Raw genomic sequence first — 17318 nt, 5'->3', positions numbered from 1 at the left:
ACCAGAGGATCGTACATGGGCTGCACATTAGAATCACTTGGAGCACTTTTACAGCTGTGACCCCACCCCTGGAGATCCTGATTCAATTGGTCTGTGATGAAGCATGGGGACCAGTATTTTTAAAGCCCTGGGTGATTATAATATGATTTTAATGTACAGTCAGGGTTGAGACCACTTCTCTAAGCTGACAACTGAAGCCTGTGTTAGCCAGGCAGTGTGGGTTGGGAGAGAATAAAAAGAGTATTACAGTCAGATGTACAAAGGCCCAGATGTAAAAGAAAGCTTGAGGTGGAATATCTCTGGATCTGATAAGGGTAGAGAGTACACACACAAAAAACTCCATGGTTTAAAATAAAGTCCTTAGCTATACGGTTAAGTACTTAAACTTTAACACACGTAGAAATTGCCTGAGGCTCTTGTGGAAACGCAGACCCTTATGCAATAAGAAGGTTCTATTGCCCCAGCTTCTCCTGAGCGTATATGTCAAAGAGTAGATGGGGACTGCAGAAGGCTGTATCTATGCATCAGCCTCAGGGCCAACTCAAGGGGGCCCAGTTTGGGTGAACTGCAGATGCCCGCGGCTGGGTGGGTATGTTTTGAGGCGAAGGAGGAAACATGCAGCCTAGCACAATCTCCCAGCCTGCTCTTCTGATTATTTTCCATCAAGGTCGTACTGCTATTAGCTCAGCAGTAACAGCCACCACCCCCAACCCCCCATCTAGCTGAGTGCATTCCCTGGCCAGGCCAGCAGAGCCAGCTCATTAAGTGACCGCTGGAGCTCTCTGTAACGTGCCAGCCAGCCAGGGAGGCGCTGGCCGAGGTGGGAGGGAGGGTGGTGGCTCTCCATGGGCCCTCTTTTCCCTCTCTCCCTCTTCCCACCTCCCTGGCTGACAGTGGCGGTGCCTGCGGCAGAGCCTCCCTCTGCAGCAGCCCCTTGCACTTGGCTTTCACTTCTGGGCGCTGTCCATGGTTGCAGCATCTTTAGGCGCACCACGTCAGGAGGCCGCAGCACGGCCCTGTGATTGGCGGAGGAGCCCCTCGCCATCCCCCAATACACCCGCCCCCGGTCCCGGTCCGGAGTTCCGGCCCGGCAGGCGCTTGCCAGCTAGCGTGCGGAGCGCGCCCTGGGGCTCCCAGCGGCACACCCACTTTCCTTAATAGGGTAGAGTCTGAGCCCCGAGCTGGAAGGCGGAGCGCGGGGCAGAGCGTGTGCCCTGGGACGAGATAGTCGGGGGGCAGGCACAGCCTCAGCCTCCTCCGAGCGGCAGAAGGGAGCAGCAAGTCGCTGCACCCGGGCTGGCCACTACCCGGAGAGCCCACTCCTCTCCCCTTGACGGAGGTCTTCTTCTGTGCCCTTCCGGGTGCCTCTGGTCCAAACCTCCCCCCACGATATGGAAGAATTTTTGCAACGCGCCAAGTCTAAACTGGTAAGTTGAGGAAGCCAGGTTGTGTGTGTGCCTGGGTCTCTCTCTCTCTCTCTCTCTCTCTCTCTCTCTCTCTCTCTCTCTTTCTCTCTCTGTGTGTGTGGTGTGTGCTGAAGAGAGGAAAGGGCACTGCAGTAGAGGAGGAAGAAACAACTTTACCACTTAGTTGTCGGGGTGTGCGGGCTGTCCCCTGGAAAGAATCTCTGGAACTCTGGTGCTTATAACAGCCAGTCTGTCTCTAGAATCCTCCTCAATCGCCAGCCAAATTGTTGTGCTGGGGGTGGTCAAACCTGGCTCAAGTCGTGTGCTGTGTGCCCAGCTTTGGTCCCTTTGGCCTGAGGTTGGAGAGAGGTGGATCCAGCCAAATCTGCAGTTTTCTCCTTAGGGCTAGAGGATAAATGGGTGTGGTGCTCCTTGTGAGAAAGAGCCCAGCCTCTGCAGATGCAGTGTGAGTGTAAAAGGAAAAAAAAAGAAAAAAAGAAAAAAAGAATTCCTTAGAACTGATGTTAGCTGGAGGTGGTGGCAAAACATAAGCGCAGCAGTCAGGCTGTTGACTAGGAAGGACACGTGCCCGGGCGCAGTTTACCCAAAATCCCTCACGCAGCTTGCTCCAGTGCAGGAGTTGGGGATATTCCAGTGTGAATTTCATCTCTCTGGTCCCTATGCAGATCTGTAATTTGGGACAGAGAGAGAAGGGGAAAGCCCCCAACTGTTGCTGGTGATGTGGATTTTGCCAGACTGTTGTCCTCCTGGGAGGGGACCAGCATGCTGGTCGCTGTGTTTAACTGTTTCACTGTACAAAGAGTGAACAGCGTTTTTACTGTATATGTTGACAGTTGTTACACATTTTGGAACTACAGATTCTAGCTGTTTCCTAGTTCCAAGTTGTTTTGGCTCTCCAGCAGAACAGTAACATAATGGAAATATTTGTTTCACCACTTAAAAAAAAAGCCTCTGCCTGTTTAGAAGCAATATCTTTAATGAGCAGTGAAAGCACCTTTTATGGGCCTGGCATAGGAGGAAATGCATAATTTATGGTGCTGTTCACCTTTAAACCTTTATAGAAGCCAAAATATAAAGTCTGCATTAAGGAGAGTTCTTAATCACAACGCAGGATATTTGCAGGCTTATTACTGTAACTCACCCACTGACAACAAAGGGAGTGCAGAGGAAAGTGTGATTCTTAAAATGACTTAACTGTAAGTATTTTTTAAAAGGCCTTTAAAGTAGATTAATGCTAATATAAGTATTTTTTCTACCTTAAACTTCTCAGAGACTTTAGCGTTTGTGGGGATTTCAGAATTGAGAAAATTTATGATCATTTCTGTGTTTATTGCTGACTTGACTCCCTTTTGAGTTTCCCATGATCACACGGAAGGAAATACTGATTGCAGAAACTCACTTGCATTTCTGATAGTATAAGTGTGCTCTCTTTTCTTTACCTAATAATTAGTGAGAAATAGTAAAAAAAAAACAACAACTCAATTTTGGCAAGTTATTTATCTTTTTGGGGATGAAAATGAATGGTGATTAATGATAAATGCAGTTTTAGACTGCATCTGTGGTCCACTCCCCTAATATTTATTTTAAAACTAAACATTTAGATTGTGGGGTCTGATGTGAGCAGGAGGTGTGTTTCATTTCTGAAGAGCAATTACTGGGATGGAAAAAGTCCCTATTTCAGAGTAATCAGTTGAGAGTCACGTGTAAGTTTATTTACTGAGTCCCTTCATTAAACCAGCAATTGCTCCACATCATTAAAAAAAAAAAAAAAAAGACAGGCAAAGAAAAAATGTTGTTGTATGAGATATTTTCCTCAGTCTCCTGCTTTAGCCAAAAGAACAATTACTGCTAATTTTATTTTTTTCTTGAAATAGGTTTCTTGTTAGAGATCTCAATTAGCCTTCCATATTCAGCCACAGCAAAGGTGTTTTGGTCAATTTTGGTGTTATATTTTCCCTGACAAATTACATTTTCTAGGTAAATTTTTTTTAACTTAATATGGAGCATTCAAGTATTATAGGAGTAGGAGATAATGTTTGTTTTAGAGGGCATATAGCCTTTATTTAGGAGAAAAACATTAAGTCAATATTTATGGCAGTCGGTTGTGAGTTTATTCATAATAAAATGGTAGGATTTCAAAAAATGAGGCTAATTTTTCGGAAAACATTTTAAGGAGAAGAAAATTATTGTGCTGGTTTTCACTTAAGCTTTATTAGGCCAAATTAGATAGAATTTAGGTGTTATTCTTAAGCTGTTTTCTGTTAGAAGTTAATACAGATTTATTTATGTGATATCTAAGAAAGTTTATTTAGTAGGTCTTTTCCTACCTACTTGACTTCTTACCTTGCTATTCTGTAGGCGTGATATATCTCTGAATGGTTTAAAATAGTCCAATATGCCTTCCAAAGTTTTAACATAACCTCATCGTTATTGGAACTAGCTAATTTTAATAGACCAAAAGAATTTAAAATTCCAAAATGGAATTGCTATTAGCCATAGATAAAATCTCCAATAATTAAGACTTTGGAGAAATTGTTTGTGTGCCACTTTTCCCCCAACTAGGAGCATTTATTATTCATTTGTCATTGTGAGGAGAGAAGATGCTCTCTCATTCTAGGCCAGGCCCTTGGATTGAGCAGAAATCTTTGAGGGGGAAAAGATGTTGTTGAATTTTTCTCATGTACTTTGGAGCTTATTTCTGCTGAAATTGGGAGAGCACTCTCTCAATTCTGTTTACCATCCCAGTCTGGTTTTGCTAGTCCTTAAAATGAGGCAGATTCATTGACATAATCCCATCGCCCTTTTCCTTAAATCTCCCCTTCTGATACCCACCCTTAATTCCTGAGAATAGATGGAATTTATCAGAAATGTCAAAAGGAAACCCCTTGTGTGGCTTCAGAGGGATCATCCCCTCCTGGAGCTCAAATGCTTCTGGGGGGGTGGGGGGCGCTGCCTCGCTAGGCTTGGGTGTCTGGCACTTCTTTGTAAAAAACTACATCAGCTGAACGGGCAGCAAGGGACATAGTCACTCCTGCCATGCACAGCTTCCAGAAATGGTACCTTCAAGACAAGTAGGGAACTGACACAGTTATTAAAATGATCAAGACAGTAGAATAAGCAGTATGAGAGCTAGACCCCAAGGCAGTAGAGATGATAATCAAAGGGTGACATTTGTTGCCTGGGTCCACTCTCCCATGTAAGAACCCAGCTATATCTCTGATCTGGACACTCACTGCTAGAATGCAAGTGAAAACACATTTTCTTTTTCTCCTGCCATTAACCACCTGGCTTTTCCTCCACTTGCCCACTCTGAGCTGGAATAGGGACAGCGATTAAATCCTATAGTTCCGGTCCACCCTTAAGTTTTTGCCTTGTTTTCTGTCTTTCGTTCCACCACTACTTTGGTGGTGCCTTAGTCATTCTTAATTATACTATTTCTATGGTAAGAGAAATTGAAGGCAGGCAGGGAATGGGGGCTTCCTGCCCTAAGCTGTAATTTAGGAAGTATCCTCCAGTTTCATAGTGGTCGGCTCAGAAAAATATTTAGGCCAAGATGGCTTTGTGATGGCAGTGAATGATCCAAGTTTCCATGAACTTTGGGGGGAAAAATGAGGTAAATAAGAACCCGGAGCCCTGGGGCTCTGGCTGGCAGGAAGCCAGAGTCCCCACACTGGGTAGACTGGCTGCTGAGCTTCTCTAACTGCCCAGACCCTGTCAGCTGATGCAATTCAAGCAGCTGCTCAAGGGTGGGGGGCACTGCAGCCCACATGCCCTAAGATGTAGGTCATGAGCCAGCCTTGGGTGTGTGTGTGTGACAGGAGTGTCAGCTGCCACAGGAAGGAGACAGGGCTTATCTATGCCCCAGGAATGCTGTTTTCAAAGACAGGGTGGGGACATGGTCACCACTATAGTGTGGGGAATGCATCTGCCACTTCAGCAGTGACAACTGCAAGTGAAGGGCTCATGTGTTCAGAGGTATTGGTCAATACGTGGGCGTCTATAGAAGAAAAGTTCTGGGTGACCTCAAAGTCAGCTTATACTCTGGGGTATGTGGCATAGAGACAAGAAAGCACATTCAAAACTCTAATGAGCAACCATATTAGAGTTCATAGAGGAGATGGAGTTTAAAAAAAGAAAGAAAAACACTGCAGCATGTCTACAGGGTAATCATCTTGATTGCAAATGGGAGGAAGATCTTCTTCCTAATTTCCTTTATAGGAAGAAGGTCGTGCATGTCAATAAAAAGCATTTTATAAAGTGAATGTTCCATACCTTTCAAAGGGCTCCTGTGGTAAGGACTAGTTTGATGGAGATGCTGGCGGAGCATTTTTCATTTGGGGGAGCTGAGCTCATTCTGATCACTGATCACGGGATCAGCTCTGTCCCCATCATAAGTGAGAGCTGGTGCACTTGAGACTGTGCCTCTTGCCAGAGCATCCATAAGCAAGAAACTCAGGAATCCAAAGCACTTCTGTGAATGTGGCACCGCCCCTTGATTGCTTTAGTCCTGGAGTCAGCTTCGTTTCTCACTGCAGAAACTTCTAGACCAGCAGCTGAGATTGCCCCAGCCTCAGGGCCTGTGGAGAAGACCCAGACCTTTTCAGTGTAAATCTTCTAAACTGGATTGGTCTGCCTCAAAGGGAAAGAATTGGTCACTACCATTCAGACAACGTTTTGGGTCTTGGAGGACATGATCAGGTGAGCGAGGACACCCTTCGGTCAGTGATTTGGGGAATATTTTTTGTTAACCAGGTTAAAAGGTGACAGCTTTGGTCATGGAAACTTCTTTGTTTCTATGTAGCATGTATTTGGGTGGATATTAACATTGTTTTGGGTTTGATGTACCAGTCTGGGGAGCTCTTATAAGCGGTGGTGTCTTGGTGGTGGAGGCATCACACTTTCCTTACCTCCACTCCTTCCTGGAGTGTTAGCGGAGCAGAGAAAATGGTGAAGGAGGAATACCTGGGTCTGGATGAATGCTGCAAAGAACATCTGGGGACCAGAGAGGTAAAGTGTATGGTGTTGCCTTGGCCGTTGATTCTTTTTGAACCCTGGGGTTTCTGGGAAAGTCGTAGAGTTTAGATTCTTCTTTGAAAAGAAACTGGGGAGGGGCAGTGCTGGTATATTCAGCAGGGAGCTTTCACATGGACTTTGATATGATTGGCACCCTCTGGGTTTGTTCAGTGCACAACCTGCACAATCATACATGGCTGCCCTACCACGGGTCCCAGAGTAGCCTACTCAAAATCTCAGCAATGTCCCAGATCAATTTCTTTCTGAGCCCTGTGGCTTTGGGCTTTGGTTTCTAGGGAAAGGTAATCTTTCTTCTTAAGAGCTTTTGGGAGGTTAGTTGGGCACTAGATTATCCAGAAAAATCAGACCCATGAAGGCTCGGTTAGAAAATCTCAGCTGATAACACAGCCTTGGGTTTTTAATCAGAAAAATGTGATAATGATTCCCACTTTCAGGTTTGTTACAAACCCAAAATAATGTACCTACAGCCCATAGCACAGAACCTGAAACAATGGTTGTTTCTCTCTGTTTGCCTCCGAGTTGGTCCTTTTCTGAAGTTCCTTATGTCAGTGAATAGCATTATTAGTCATCCAGTTTCTCCAACTGGGAACTTGCTTCTCCTCTACCCCTCCCCACCCATCATATCCCAGATATGACTAAATCATCTGGATGGCAGCAATGGCCAGCTAACTGGTTGGTTGCCTGCAAACCACTACCCCCTGCTACCAGGGAGATCATTGTGAAAGCATCTTTCACACCTCTCCCACTCCTGCCTTTGCTCCCAAGAGAACAGACAACACTCTTGACCCTGGGCTCTGGCCCAGTCTGCTGCCCAACTTCTGCTGGCATCTCCTCCTGCCCCCAGTTGGCTTAAATAACTCCTACCTCTTCTTAAGATTAGGTGAAGAGCAAGGGATGACTTTGCTGAATGATCCCTCTGCACCCAACCTCCCCCACTTCACGAGTCTAAGTCAGGATTTTATGTAATGTTTTTAGATCATGCATCTCAGCTCGTCATTATGTCTCTGTTGGGCATGTTTGTTTGATTAATGAGAGTAGGGACTATGGTCTCTGTATGATTTTGCTCACCATTGTCTCTCTGGGGCCTGGTTCAGAGCCTGAAGCTCAGTAAGTAGGTTTCTTTTGTGTGTGTGTGCGGGGGTGGGGGGGCAATGAATCATATCATATTATTTTGAAGTACAGAGGCCTTCCAAACATGTTACCCAGAAGTCACTTCACTGCTCTGTTTGGCTGCCAGTCTCATGTCTCTCTCCTCAGCAAGGGTGAGGCAATACCTTTCCCTCAGGAAAGAAAAATCCATGGTTTGTTGCCTTTGCAATAACAAAAACGTTGGAGAGCTGGGTGGCAGAGATGTTGCCATTGACATCCTTTACCTGAACCCCATCAAAAGAACCAGGATGTCTGTTGGTGATCACACCAGTTCTTCCCAAGTTAGCACCCCCATTACCGTACACAAGTTAACAGTGTCACACTTGTTGACATCGGTAATCTTGCCAGTCTCCAAATCAGTCTGCATAGTGGTATTCACTTTAATGAGGGGATCAGGGTAGTGATAGTTCCAGCATCAGAGGCCACCAGATGATGGCTCACAAAGGCATTTCTTTGATGCCTACAAAGATCTTTCTTACTTTGCACAGCCTGTACTTGGCTTCCTCAGGTGTAGTACCATAAACAGCAAAGCCACCCTTGCTGTCATAGATCCGATGGAAATTCTCTACAGTTTTGTCAATACTGATGACGTTCGTAAACCAGCAGCACAGGCTATATCAGTTCGGACCTTGCTGTCAATCTTAATGAACCGCTCGCTGCATGCAGATCTTCTTTACTCCATTTCCTGTCAGGTCAGATTTAAGTCTGTTCCTTAGAAAAAGATGGGGGGAAGATATTCTCTCAGCCTGTGGGCACCAGTCCATGGGCAAGGAGCAAACATACCAGTCAGTTTATCCAGCATCCAATCCTTTGGAGCTGCTGCACATTTCATGCTTCTTGGGACCATGAGCCATGACTGTGTTAAGCACAAAAAGAGAAAGTGCTTTTAGAATGAATGAAGTCATAAGGCAAGAGTCTTGCACAAAGTGTAACACATGGTAGTGGCTGAATAAAAATGAGTAAGTGGATGAACAGCTGTATACTCCCAGAATTCTGAATCTGAAGGAGGGCAGGCAACAGTATGCAGGAATCCAGGTTGGTTGACTAGAGGTGAGAAACATTAAGGTCAAAGTACCACACAGCACTTTGCACATAGTTATGTACTTCACACTAAATGTTACTACAAAATAATGAGACTAGTTTTTATTGTAAGACTGATTGGAATGTATATGATCTTGAATATACTTGTATTTTGACGATAGGTCTTGTCTAATTCAGAGTTCATCTACTCACATTTGAGAATTAGGCTTTTTAGTAATTGGAATATCATGTGGGGGCATCAAAACAAGTAGCTGAAAGTAGACATTGATAAATCAAACTCATATTTGTGCTCTCACCCTTAGTGATTGGTGACTTCCCTGGGAGCAGCAAGGACCACACATTTCTATACCTGAGCCCCATAACCTGGAAACCATGAGACAACCTGTAATAAAAGCTTCCATCCCTAACAGGAAGAATCTCAGAGAGCATTTTTGGATTTAGAGGAAACCTTAGAGATGCTGTTGTCCTCTTCACTTCTTTCCCCTAAATGCTATATGGCATGGTGGCGAATAGTATGGGCTCTGGAGCCAGATACCTAATTTCACAGCCTGATGTCGCCAGTTTTACTCACTAGTCAGGCAACTTTAGTTACTTATGCTTTGCTGAGTCTTGGTTTCCTCATCTGTGAAATGAGAACAATAATAGCACTCCCCTCTTAGGGCTGTTGCAAGTGTACGTGTACTAAGATGAGAATATATTCTCCATCCACAGTAATAAAAGCATGAAAAGAGCCCTGATGGACAAGAGAGCCAGGAAGTCTTATTTACATTCGTAGAAACAGGGACAATCCTTAGCTCCCTTTGGTTCAAGTAAAATTTGTCGAATTCGTGTTTTAACTCAAAGAGATACATTTTTACATTTAATTGCCACAATGGTCGTGTGAGGTAGCTATTATTCTCCTTTTGCAGTTGAGGAGACTGAGGCTCATTGAGGCAAGGAGGCGGCCCAAGTTCCCGTAACCAATAGAGAGAAGAGCGAGACTTTGTTCCCAAATCACCTGACTGCAATTCCATGGCCCTCTCCTTCATCCATACATACCTTTTCCCACCAGCTCTCCTAGAACATTTAATTGTTTTTAAATAAAAAGTGAACAATTTGACAGGTTTATAGGAGGGTTGGGAGGAAAGTTCACTTTGACCCAAGAGAAATTCATTTCTCTGTGTTGGGTAACTGAGTAGTCAGCCAATAGTCAGCCAATAGTATTGAGACCCTGCTATGAGAATACTGTGGTGTTGGGCTGTCTATGATTTGGTTGAATAAATTGGGAGAATTGCCTCACTGTATGCCTATGTGAAAGGAAAATAAAAGACTGATAAACTATTTAGAAGGTAGGGTGCATGCCTAGCTTTTAGGGTGACCAGATATGTTGTGCACATTTAGTGAATTTTTAGTAAGAATGCATTTTTTAAGAAGTTAGAAGTTGCCCCTTATTTGCCATCAAGATTGCGAGCACAACTTTTGGTTTTGCCGATTTCTTCATTGTTGCCCCTGTCTTGCTGGAGACTGTAAGGATTACTTTGAATAAATGATTGATTGATCGATTGATTGTGATGTGGAGTGAGTTCCCCCCCAGGTGACACAGCAGCAAGGCGAGGTACTGGCGTTAGGACTCAGCTCTCAGTTGCGTGGAGCCCACTTTGGCTTTCAAGTCCTCTGGCTTAGTAGAGCCCCAGAAAACTGCTGGTTATACTCCAGACATATATAGGAAAAGGGGGAGAAAGGAAAGAAGCAAGGTGGAGGTGGCATTGGAGGGGAAATAGGAGAAAAGACAAGAATAGAAAGAGTCAGGGGAAGCAAGTTTGAAGAGTGGTCAGACATAGAAGAAAACCCAGGATGGAATGAGTTGCAAGAGCAAAAGTTCTTGTGTCTAGAGTTCATTTATCTGCAACAGAAGCCATCCCAAAGTCTCCTGAAAACTGGGAATTACACAAAAACGGCTTTGCTTCAGGCAACTAAAGTTGCCTATTGAGAGCATATCTTTATAATTAGTTCTTTTCTTACAGGAAAATTCCCTGAGCCTCTTCGTGAGATAATACCTGTAAATCATTCAGAGAATGTTAGGAACACAGCAAAGATACACTGATGTTAGCTGTCATCATCATCGTGGTTACCTAATTTGCACTTTGACAGAATACTCACAAGCTTGGTTTTGTCAGAGGAGAGTCATGGAAGGAGAGGTTACCAAAGGCTGTAATTGCTGATAGTTTGCAATGGAGGAATTGCACAAACAAAACCCAAATCAAACAGAACCCATAAGAAGTGATCCAGGCCCTCAATAAGTGCCATTCCCTCTGGTGTGGTGATCAATAGTCCTAAATATCTGCACAGACTCGGGGGGCCATAACATCAGTGAGGTAAAGCACTTCACTGATGTTCACAGTAATGACCTTGAAGAATCAAGGAAGAAAGATCATTTAAGCTCAATGTCCTATTTAAGGAGAAAGGTGGGGGTACTCAAGCAACTTCTGAAAAATTTCCAACTTAGATAATTAAAACAGAAAAAGAAAATAGAAAAGAAATTGTTACATGGAGGGTAAGCTTTGGTGGCCTGGAAAAGTCCCTTGTATCAGAGACCTTGTTCTTGAGTGAAGCCAGATATGTGAAATGTCATGTTTTAGTGAGTCAGGAGTCAGAATGGACAGTGATGATGCTAAAAATGTGAGTCTGACGTGGGGAGGCATAAATAGGCCTGAGGCATGTACAGGATGTGAGAACCCTGCTCCCCACAACCCTCCTGAGGCTGGAACTAAACCTGGTTCTGGACCCCACAGCAAAGCTGCAGTAATGACCGTGGGCCTGTAACAGAAGATCCCTAAGAACAGCCAAAGGTGGGGGGGGGGGGGGCAGGCTGCTGATGGACTTTCAATTATTTGAAAGGTTTTTATAGACTGGTTCCCATGAACACGAACCATTTCTTTCCTTCCGGGGAAAAGACAAGATGTTTAGGATGAGTCGCTTTTTATTTTTTATTTTTAAGAAGCCCATTAATTCAATAAGGTCCAATTGTTTTGCTGTGAAAAATTATCTGTCAATGAATTAAAGGGTGCAAAAGAGCTAGGTGCATGCTTGCTTCTTACTCTCCGGAATGTAAAAGAAGGAAGAGCTGAGGCCTAAGTTCATCCTGCACGCACAGAAAACAGTTTTGTTCATCTTTGCACTCTTCACACACATATTCTTTAGCAAATGGGTGGTGGTGCTGGCCAGACTGGCACCTGGCTCAGCGAAGACAGAAGTGTCACAGCAGGTGGACAGGTCAGCTGCTCCCTGCCACAGGTATGTCTGAGAGGACAGGTGCCCAGCTACTCCCTTGGGAGACAGTGTCCCTGCGCCCTCTCCAGGGAGGCAAGCGGCAAGTCTCTCTTTACCCTCTCACACCCCATTCTCTGCTTCTTAAAACACTTCAATCTTTCCCTGGCCCTTAGCCTGGTTTGGTTTGCACACAGCATTTCCTGGCCGAAATACTGGCTAGGCTTCCTTCACCCTTTGGTAGCTACCATATAAACAGACTCTGGAGCCACTGCCTTTTAGAGAGCTGGATTCTTTTATGGAAAGGTGATCAGTATTTCGTCAACTAATCCTTGTGGATTAGTACAAGCCTCAACTTTGATTCAAGTTTTGTTTTATGTTTTGAGTGTTTACCAAGATCATTGGGAGAAATTTTTGTTTGTTTGCTTCCAGACTGTGGACAATTTGAAAGCCTGGTCTTAGGAAAGGTGATAGAAAAGATAAATAAGAGGGAGAATTTTATCCTTTAGCTGAGAATTCCTTCTATTATTTCATTGTGAGTTTGCTTTGTAAGACCCTAACATAAAACCATGTATGAGTCAAAGTAATTTCGGTGGGTCTGTAATTGTGTCCTTGCCACTTGGCTGATACCCCTGGACTGTGGCCCGAAGTGCCATCACCCTTGGCTCCAGTCTCCAGAAAAATCCAGACAGAAACTCACAGTGGTGGGTGAGGATCATAATGCCATTTCAGAGCTGGCTTTTAAAACATTTTGAAAAATTCATTAGTCCTTTAAAGCATTAGGTCACGCTGAGCCTCACGGAGGAAAAAAATGTGTTTCTTACTTCTATGGGATTATTTCATACCCAAATAGCTAGCCTTCTGACCGAGCATGTCATCACTGTGAGAATCAATGCACACTCCAAAAGCTTCATAAGGTAACACTATGTAGGCTGCTTTGATGAATCTCACAAAGACTGAGCCACGCTTCTTACTACGGCTCCTCTGTTGGACTTCGGCTTTCAACAAGATGGATACTCAGCCACCCTAATCACTGTGTCACACTGGACACACCTTGACCCTTCACTTCAGGGAGGGGTGTGGACAACAGGCATTAGGACTCCACGTATTTAGACACAGCATTCTATAGTCAGAGTCTTTTATTAGGGATTTCTTGCTGTGAAACTCTTATTTTAATCACAGACCTTTACATTGAAACTATTACAGAAGGATAGATCTTTAACATTGAGACAGATGACTTTAGACTTTGTCTCTTTCCACCTCCTGGTATTATGTTTTAGGCTTCATTTACCTGTACAATAATAAACAAACATTAAAACAATTGTGGGAAGTAGTGGAAAGCTGAAAAATGAATTGCAAACAATAGAAAAAATAAAAACTAAAAGTAAAAGTTACCCACTTTCATTGAAGCATGACTCTTGGCAATATTGTAGCACATAGAATTTTTTAGTCTTTCTTTGCTGTGCATAGGATTAAAATAAGGATATTCGTATATTTTGGTATCTTGATTTTTATTTTACTTCACATTATTAAATATTTCCCTATGTTACTACATAGTATTCTGCATCAACATCTTAAATCACAGCATGCAATTTAATAATGAAAATATACTATGGTTAAACATTTTCATTATCCCTCCTTTTTTGCTATTGTTAATTGTACTGTAACAAATATCTTTGTACCTAAAATGCTTTATCCTGTTTAGGATTATGTCCTTAAAATAGCTTTTCAAATATGTAATTATTGTAGCAAAAGATATAAATATTTGTAAGTTTCTTGATAAATCTTTCCAAATTTATTTCTGGATGAAGTCCACCAAATTTCAAGACCCAGAGAGGTTCAGAAAGGTTAACTTGTCCCATAGAACATTGTGACAGAGCCAAGAATTGACACGTAAATCTGTGCTCCTGACACATTTGAGAGGCTGTAAAGTATAGTGGGGAGAGTACAACGCTAATTTTTAAAATATGGATCTGAAGCTGCCTTACCGTGAAATTAAGATGATCATAACACAATCTGTGCCATGCCAGTTACAGCTGTTATTTGAGACCATGAGGTAGAATCTGACTAGAGAGGCTACTTCCTCTTTTTCTTTGCACTTCCTCTCTCAGTCATTTCAAAAGGATTGAGCCTTATGGAACGATCAAGCCAGTTGCTGTTATACTTGGTGTGGTAATTCCAGCCATAGTATTGTACTTCATAACTGCTCCCATGTATGTGATCTCATTTGACCAACCTTCGATAGGACACATGTTAGTATATCTACATCACAGCTGAGAGAACAAGACCATCGAGGTGAAATCCAGCCTTCCCGAAGGACACACAGCCAGTAAATGGCAGAGCTGGCTGTAGAATTTGTCTTGATTCCACAGCATTTGCTTCCAACAGTATAAACAAAAATTGGTCCACATTTTCAAAAGATAGTTTGAAGGTTTCATTGAGAGTTTGGTGGCTTGGATTCATCTCCATGAAAGAAAATGGCTGACTAAAATTACGGGGCACTTTTCCAAGGGGAGAATATCCAATGCTGAAATGCATTCATGCTGAAGCCAGGTTGCAGGAAACACAGGAAAGCAAGTCTGTGGAGCTTTGGAGTTTCATGTGATGGACTCTGACGAACAGTTTGCAAGTGTGAGATTAATGGATGTGTCGTTGGTGCAAACGTGCTGACCTCTGCAGGTGTTGGAGACCAAGTGTCACCTGTGATGGGAAGGATGCTCCCATCCTCCCCTGTGATGGGAGAGGCAGGTCTCTGGTAGGCCTTCTGTGGACTTCATCCCACATACTTGTAGAGGGGGCAACTGGTGACAGGATGTCACTGATGTCAACTTCAGCTGTAAGTGCTATGTAATGCAAGGGAAGGAAGTTTAATTGCCTGTAACACTAGCTCTTTCCTTGCTCTGAGGAGGCATAATTCTGGGAAATATTCTCTCTCTCTCTCTCTCTCTCTCTCTCTCTCTCTCTCTGTCTCTGTCTCTCTGTCTCTCCTTCTCTCTCTCTCCATCCACCACACCTCATCCCCACTATTTCTCCATTTGAGTCATATTTACTGTCCAAAAATCTGTATGCATCCCATATTAATGCAAGAGGAAGTAATTCTAGTTTGGTGCAATTTAATGTAGTGTAAGCTGAATTCTTCTCTTTCAAAAAGACTTGCACTAAGAAACATTTATCTCTGGACTAACATTTCTTTTTTAATAGAATTTTATTTTATTTATTTCTTTAAAATTAAAAAAAATTGTTCGTTTACACATTATTTATTTACTTATATATTTTGACATTCAATATTATTTTACATTAATTTCAGGTTCAGCATAATGTGTGAACATTTATATAATTTAAGAAGTAATCCCTCTAACTACTCTAGTACTCACTTGGCACTATGCATAGTTATTACCATATTATCGACTATATTCTCTATGCTTTACTTTACATCACCATGACTATTTTGTAATAACCAATTTGTACTTCTTAATCCCTTCACCTTTTTCACTGCCTCCCCAACCCTCCTCCCATCTGGCCACCATTAAACTGTTCTCTGTAACTATGAGCTTGTTTCTGTTTTGTTTGTTTATTTTGTTCTTTAGATTCCACATATAATCAAAGTCACGTTGCATCTGTCTTTCTCTGTCTGACACTCCACTCAGCACACTACCGTCCAGGTCCGTCTATGCTGCTGCAGGTGGCAAGAAACCATTCCCATCCATGGCCAAGCAATATTCCATTGTATATATGTACCACCTACTCTTTATCCATTCATCCATAGGTGGACACCCAGGCTGCCTCCACATCTTGGCCATTGTAAACAATGCTGTAATGAACATATGGATGCACATATCCCCTTGAAATAGCATTTGGGGTTATTTCAGATAAATACACAGAAGTGGGATTACTGAGTCCTTCTTTGTCTCTTGTTATAGCCTTTGTTTTAAAGTCTGTTTTGTTTGGCATAAGTATTGCTACTCGAGCTTTTTTGTTTGTTTGTTTCCATTTTCACAAAATACCTTTTCAATCCCTTCACTTTCAGTCTGTGTGTGTCTTTCGATCTGAAGTGAGTCTCTTGTAGGCAACATATGTAAGGGTCTTGTTTTCTTATCCATTCAGCCACCCAATCTTTTGATTGGAGCATTTAATCCATATACATTGAAAGTAATTGTTGATAGATATGTAGCTGTTGCCATTTTATTATCATATTTTTGATTATTTATTCATTTTTGTCTTAAAGAAGTCTCCCTAACATTCCTTGTAATACAGGTTTGGTGATGAGGATCTCCTTTAGCTTTTTATTCTCTGGGAAGCTCTTTACCTGTCCTACAATTCTAAATGATAGCTTCGCTGGGTAGAGTAATTGTGATTGTATGTCCTTGCTTTTCATCACAGAATATTTCCTGCCAATCCCTTCTGGCCTGCAAAGTTTCTGTTGAGAAATCAGCTGACAGTCTTATGGGAGCTCCCTTGTAGGTAACTAACTGCTTTTCTCTTGCTACTTTTAAGATTCTTTCCTTGTCTTTAACCTTCGGCATTTTAATTATGATGTGTCTTGGTGTTGGCCTCTTTGGGTTCACCTTGTTTGGGACTCTCTGCGCTTCCTGGGTTTGTATATCTATTTCCTTTGCCAGGTTTGGGAAGTTTTCAGTCATTATTTCTTCAAATACGTTTTCAATTTCTTGGTCTCTCTCTTCTCCTTCTGGTACCCCTATGATATGAATGTTGGTATGCTTGATGTTGTCCCAGATTTTTTTGGATTCCTTTTCCTTTTTGCTGTTCTGATTGGGTGTTTTGTGCTACCTTATCTTCTGAATCACTGATTTGATCCTCTGCTTCATCTAATTTACTGTTGATTCCCTCTAATGTATTCTTCATTTCAGTTATTGTAGTCTTTATTTCTGACTTATTCTTAATGTTTTCTGTCTCCATTTTTATGTTTCCTATTTCTTTGTTGAAGTTCTCACTGAGATCTTGAGCATCCTTATAACTAATGTTTTCAACTCTGCATCTGGTAAATTGCTTGTCTCCACTTTGTTTAGTTCTTTTTCTGGAGCTTTGTTCTGTTCTTTTATTTGGTACATGCTTCTTTGTCTCCCCATTTTGGCTGTTTCCCTGTGTTTGTTTCTGTATAGAGCTGCTATGCCTCCCACTCTTAGTAGAGTGGCCTTATGTAGTAGGTGCCCTGTGGGACCTAGTGGTGCAGTCTCCCTGGTCACCAGGGCTGGGTACTTCAGGTGTGTCCCTTGTGAGTGTTGTGTGTGCCCTCCTGTTGTAATTGAGACTTGATTGCTGTCTGCATATCAATTGGAGGTATTGTCCCTCAGGCTGCTTGGTTGTGAGGACTGGCTGTGACCACAGTGGAGGAGCTGTTGTGCAGATGCTGACCTACAGAGCAGGGTTTGCTTTAGCAGAGCTCTGGTACCTGTCCAGTCT

At 42.8% G+C, this 17318-nt stretch overlaps 1 protein-coding gene across 7 annotated transcripts in view; it reads left to right on the top strand.

The window, feature by feature from the left end:
- Positions 1 to 899: 899 nt before the first annotated feature.
- The window catches only part of PRUNE2 (prune homolog 2 with BCH domain), a 229908-nt gene continuing 213489 nt past the window's right edge, over positions 900 to 17318 (top strand). For 3 of the 7 annotated variants that reach the window (XM_074330578.1, XM_074330576.1, XM_019736654.2), the window contains exon 1: positions 904 to 1427. In XM_074330578.1, coding sequence (XP_074186679.1) covers positions 1392 to 1427 — 36 coding nt within the window. In that variant the 5' untranslated portion in view covers positions 904 to 1391. Of the gene's footprint in view, positions 1428 to 17318 lie in introns of all 7 variants that reach the window. The other 4 variants (XM_074330579.1, XM_074330577.1, XM_074330575.1 and 1 more) reach the window with 4 other exon arrangements.

Source organism: Rhinolophus sinicus, linkage group LG04, assembly GCF_036562045.2.
Source record: "Rhinolophus sinicus isolate RSC01 linkage group LG04, ASM3656204v1, whole genome shotgun sequence".
Lineage (NCBI taxonomy): Eukaryota > Metazoa > Chordata > Mammalia > Chiroptera > Rhinolophidae > Rhinolophus > Rhinolophus sinicus.
Note: the sequence above shows the minus strand (reverse complement) of the source record. Positions and strands in the feature narration are given on the sequence as shown.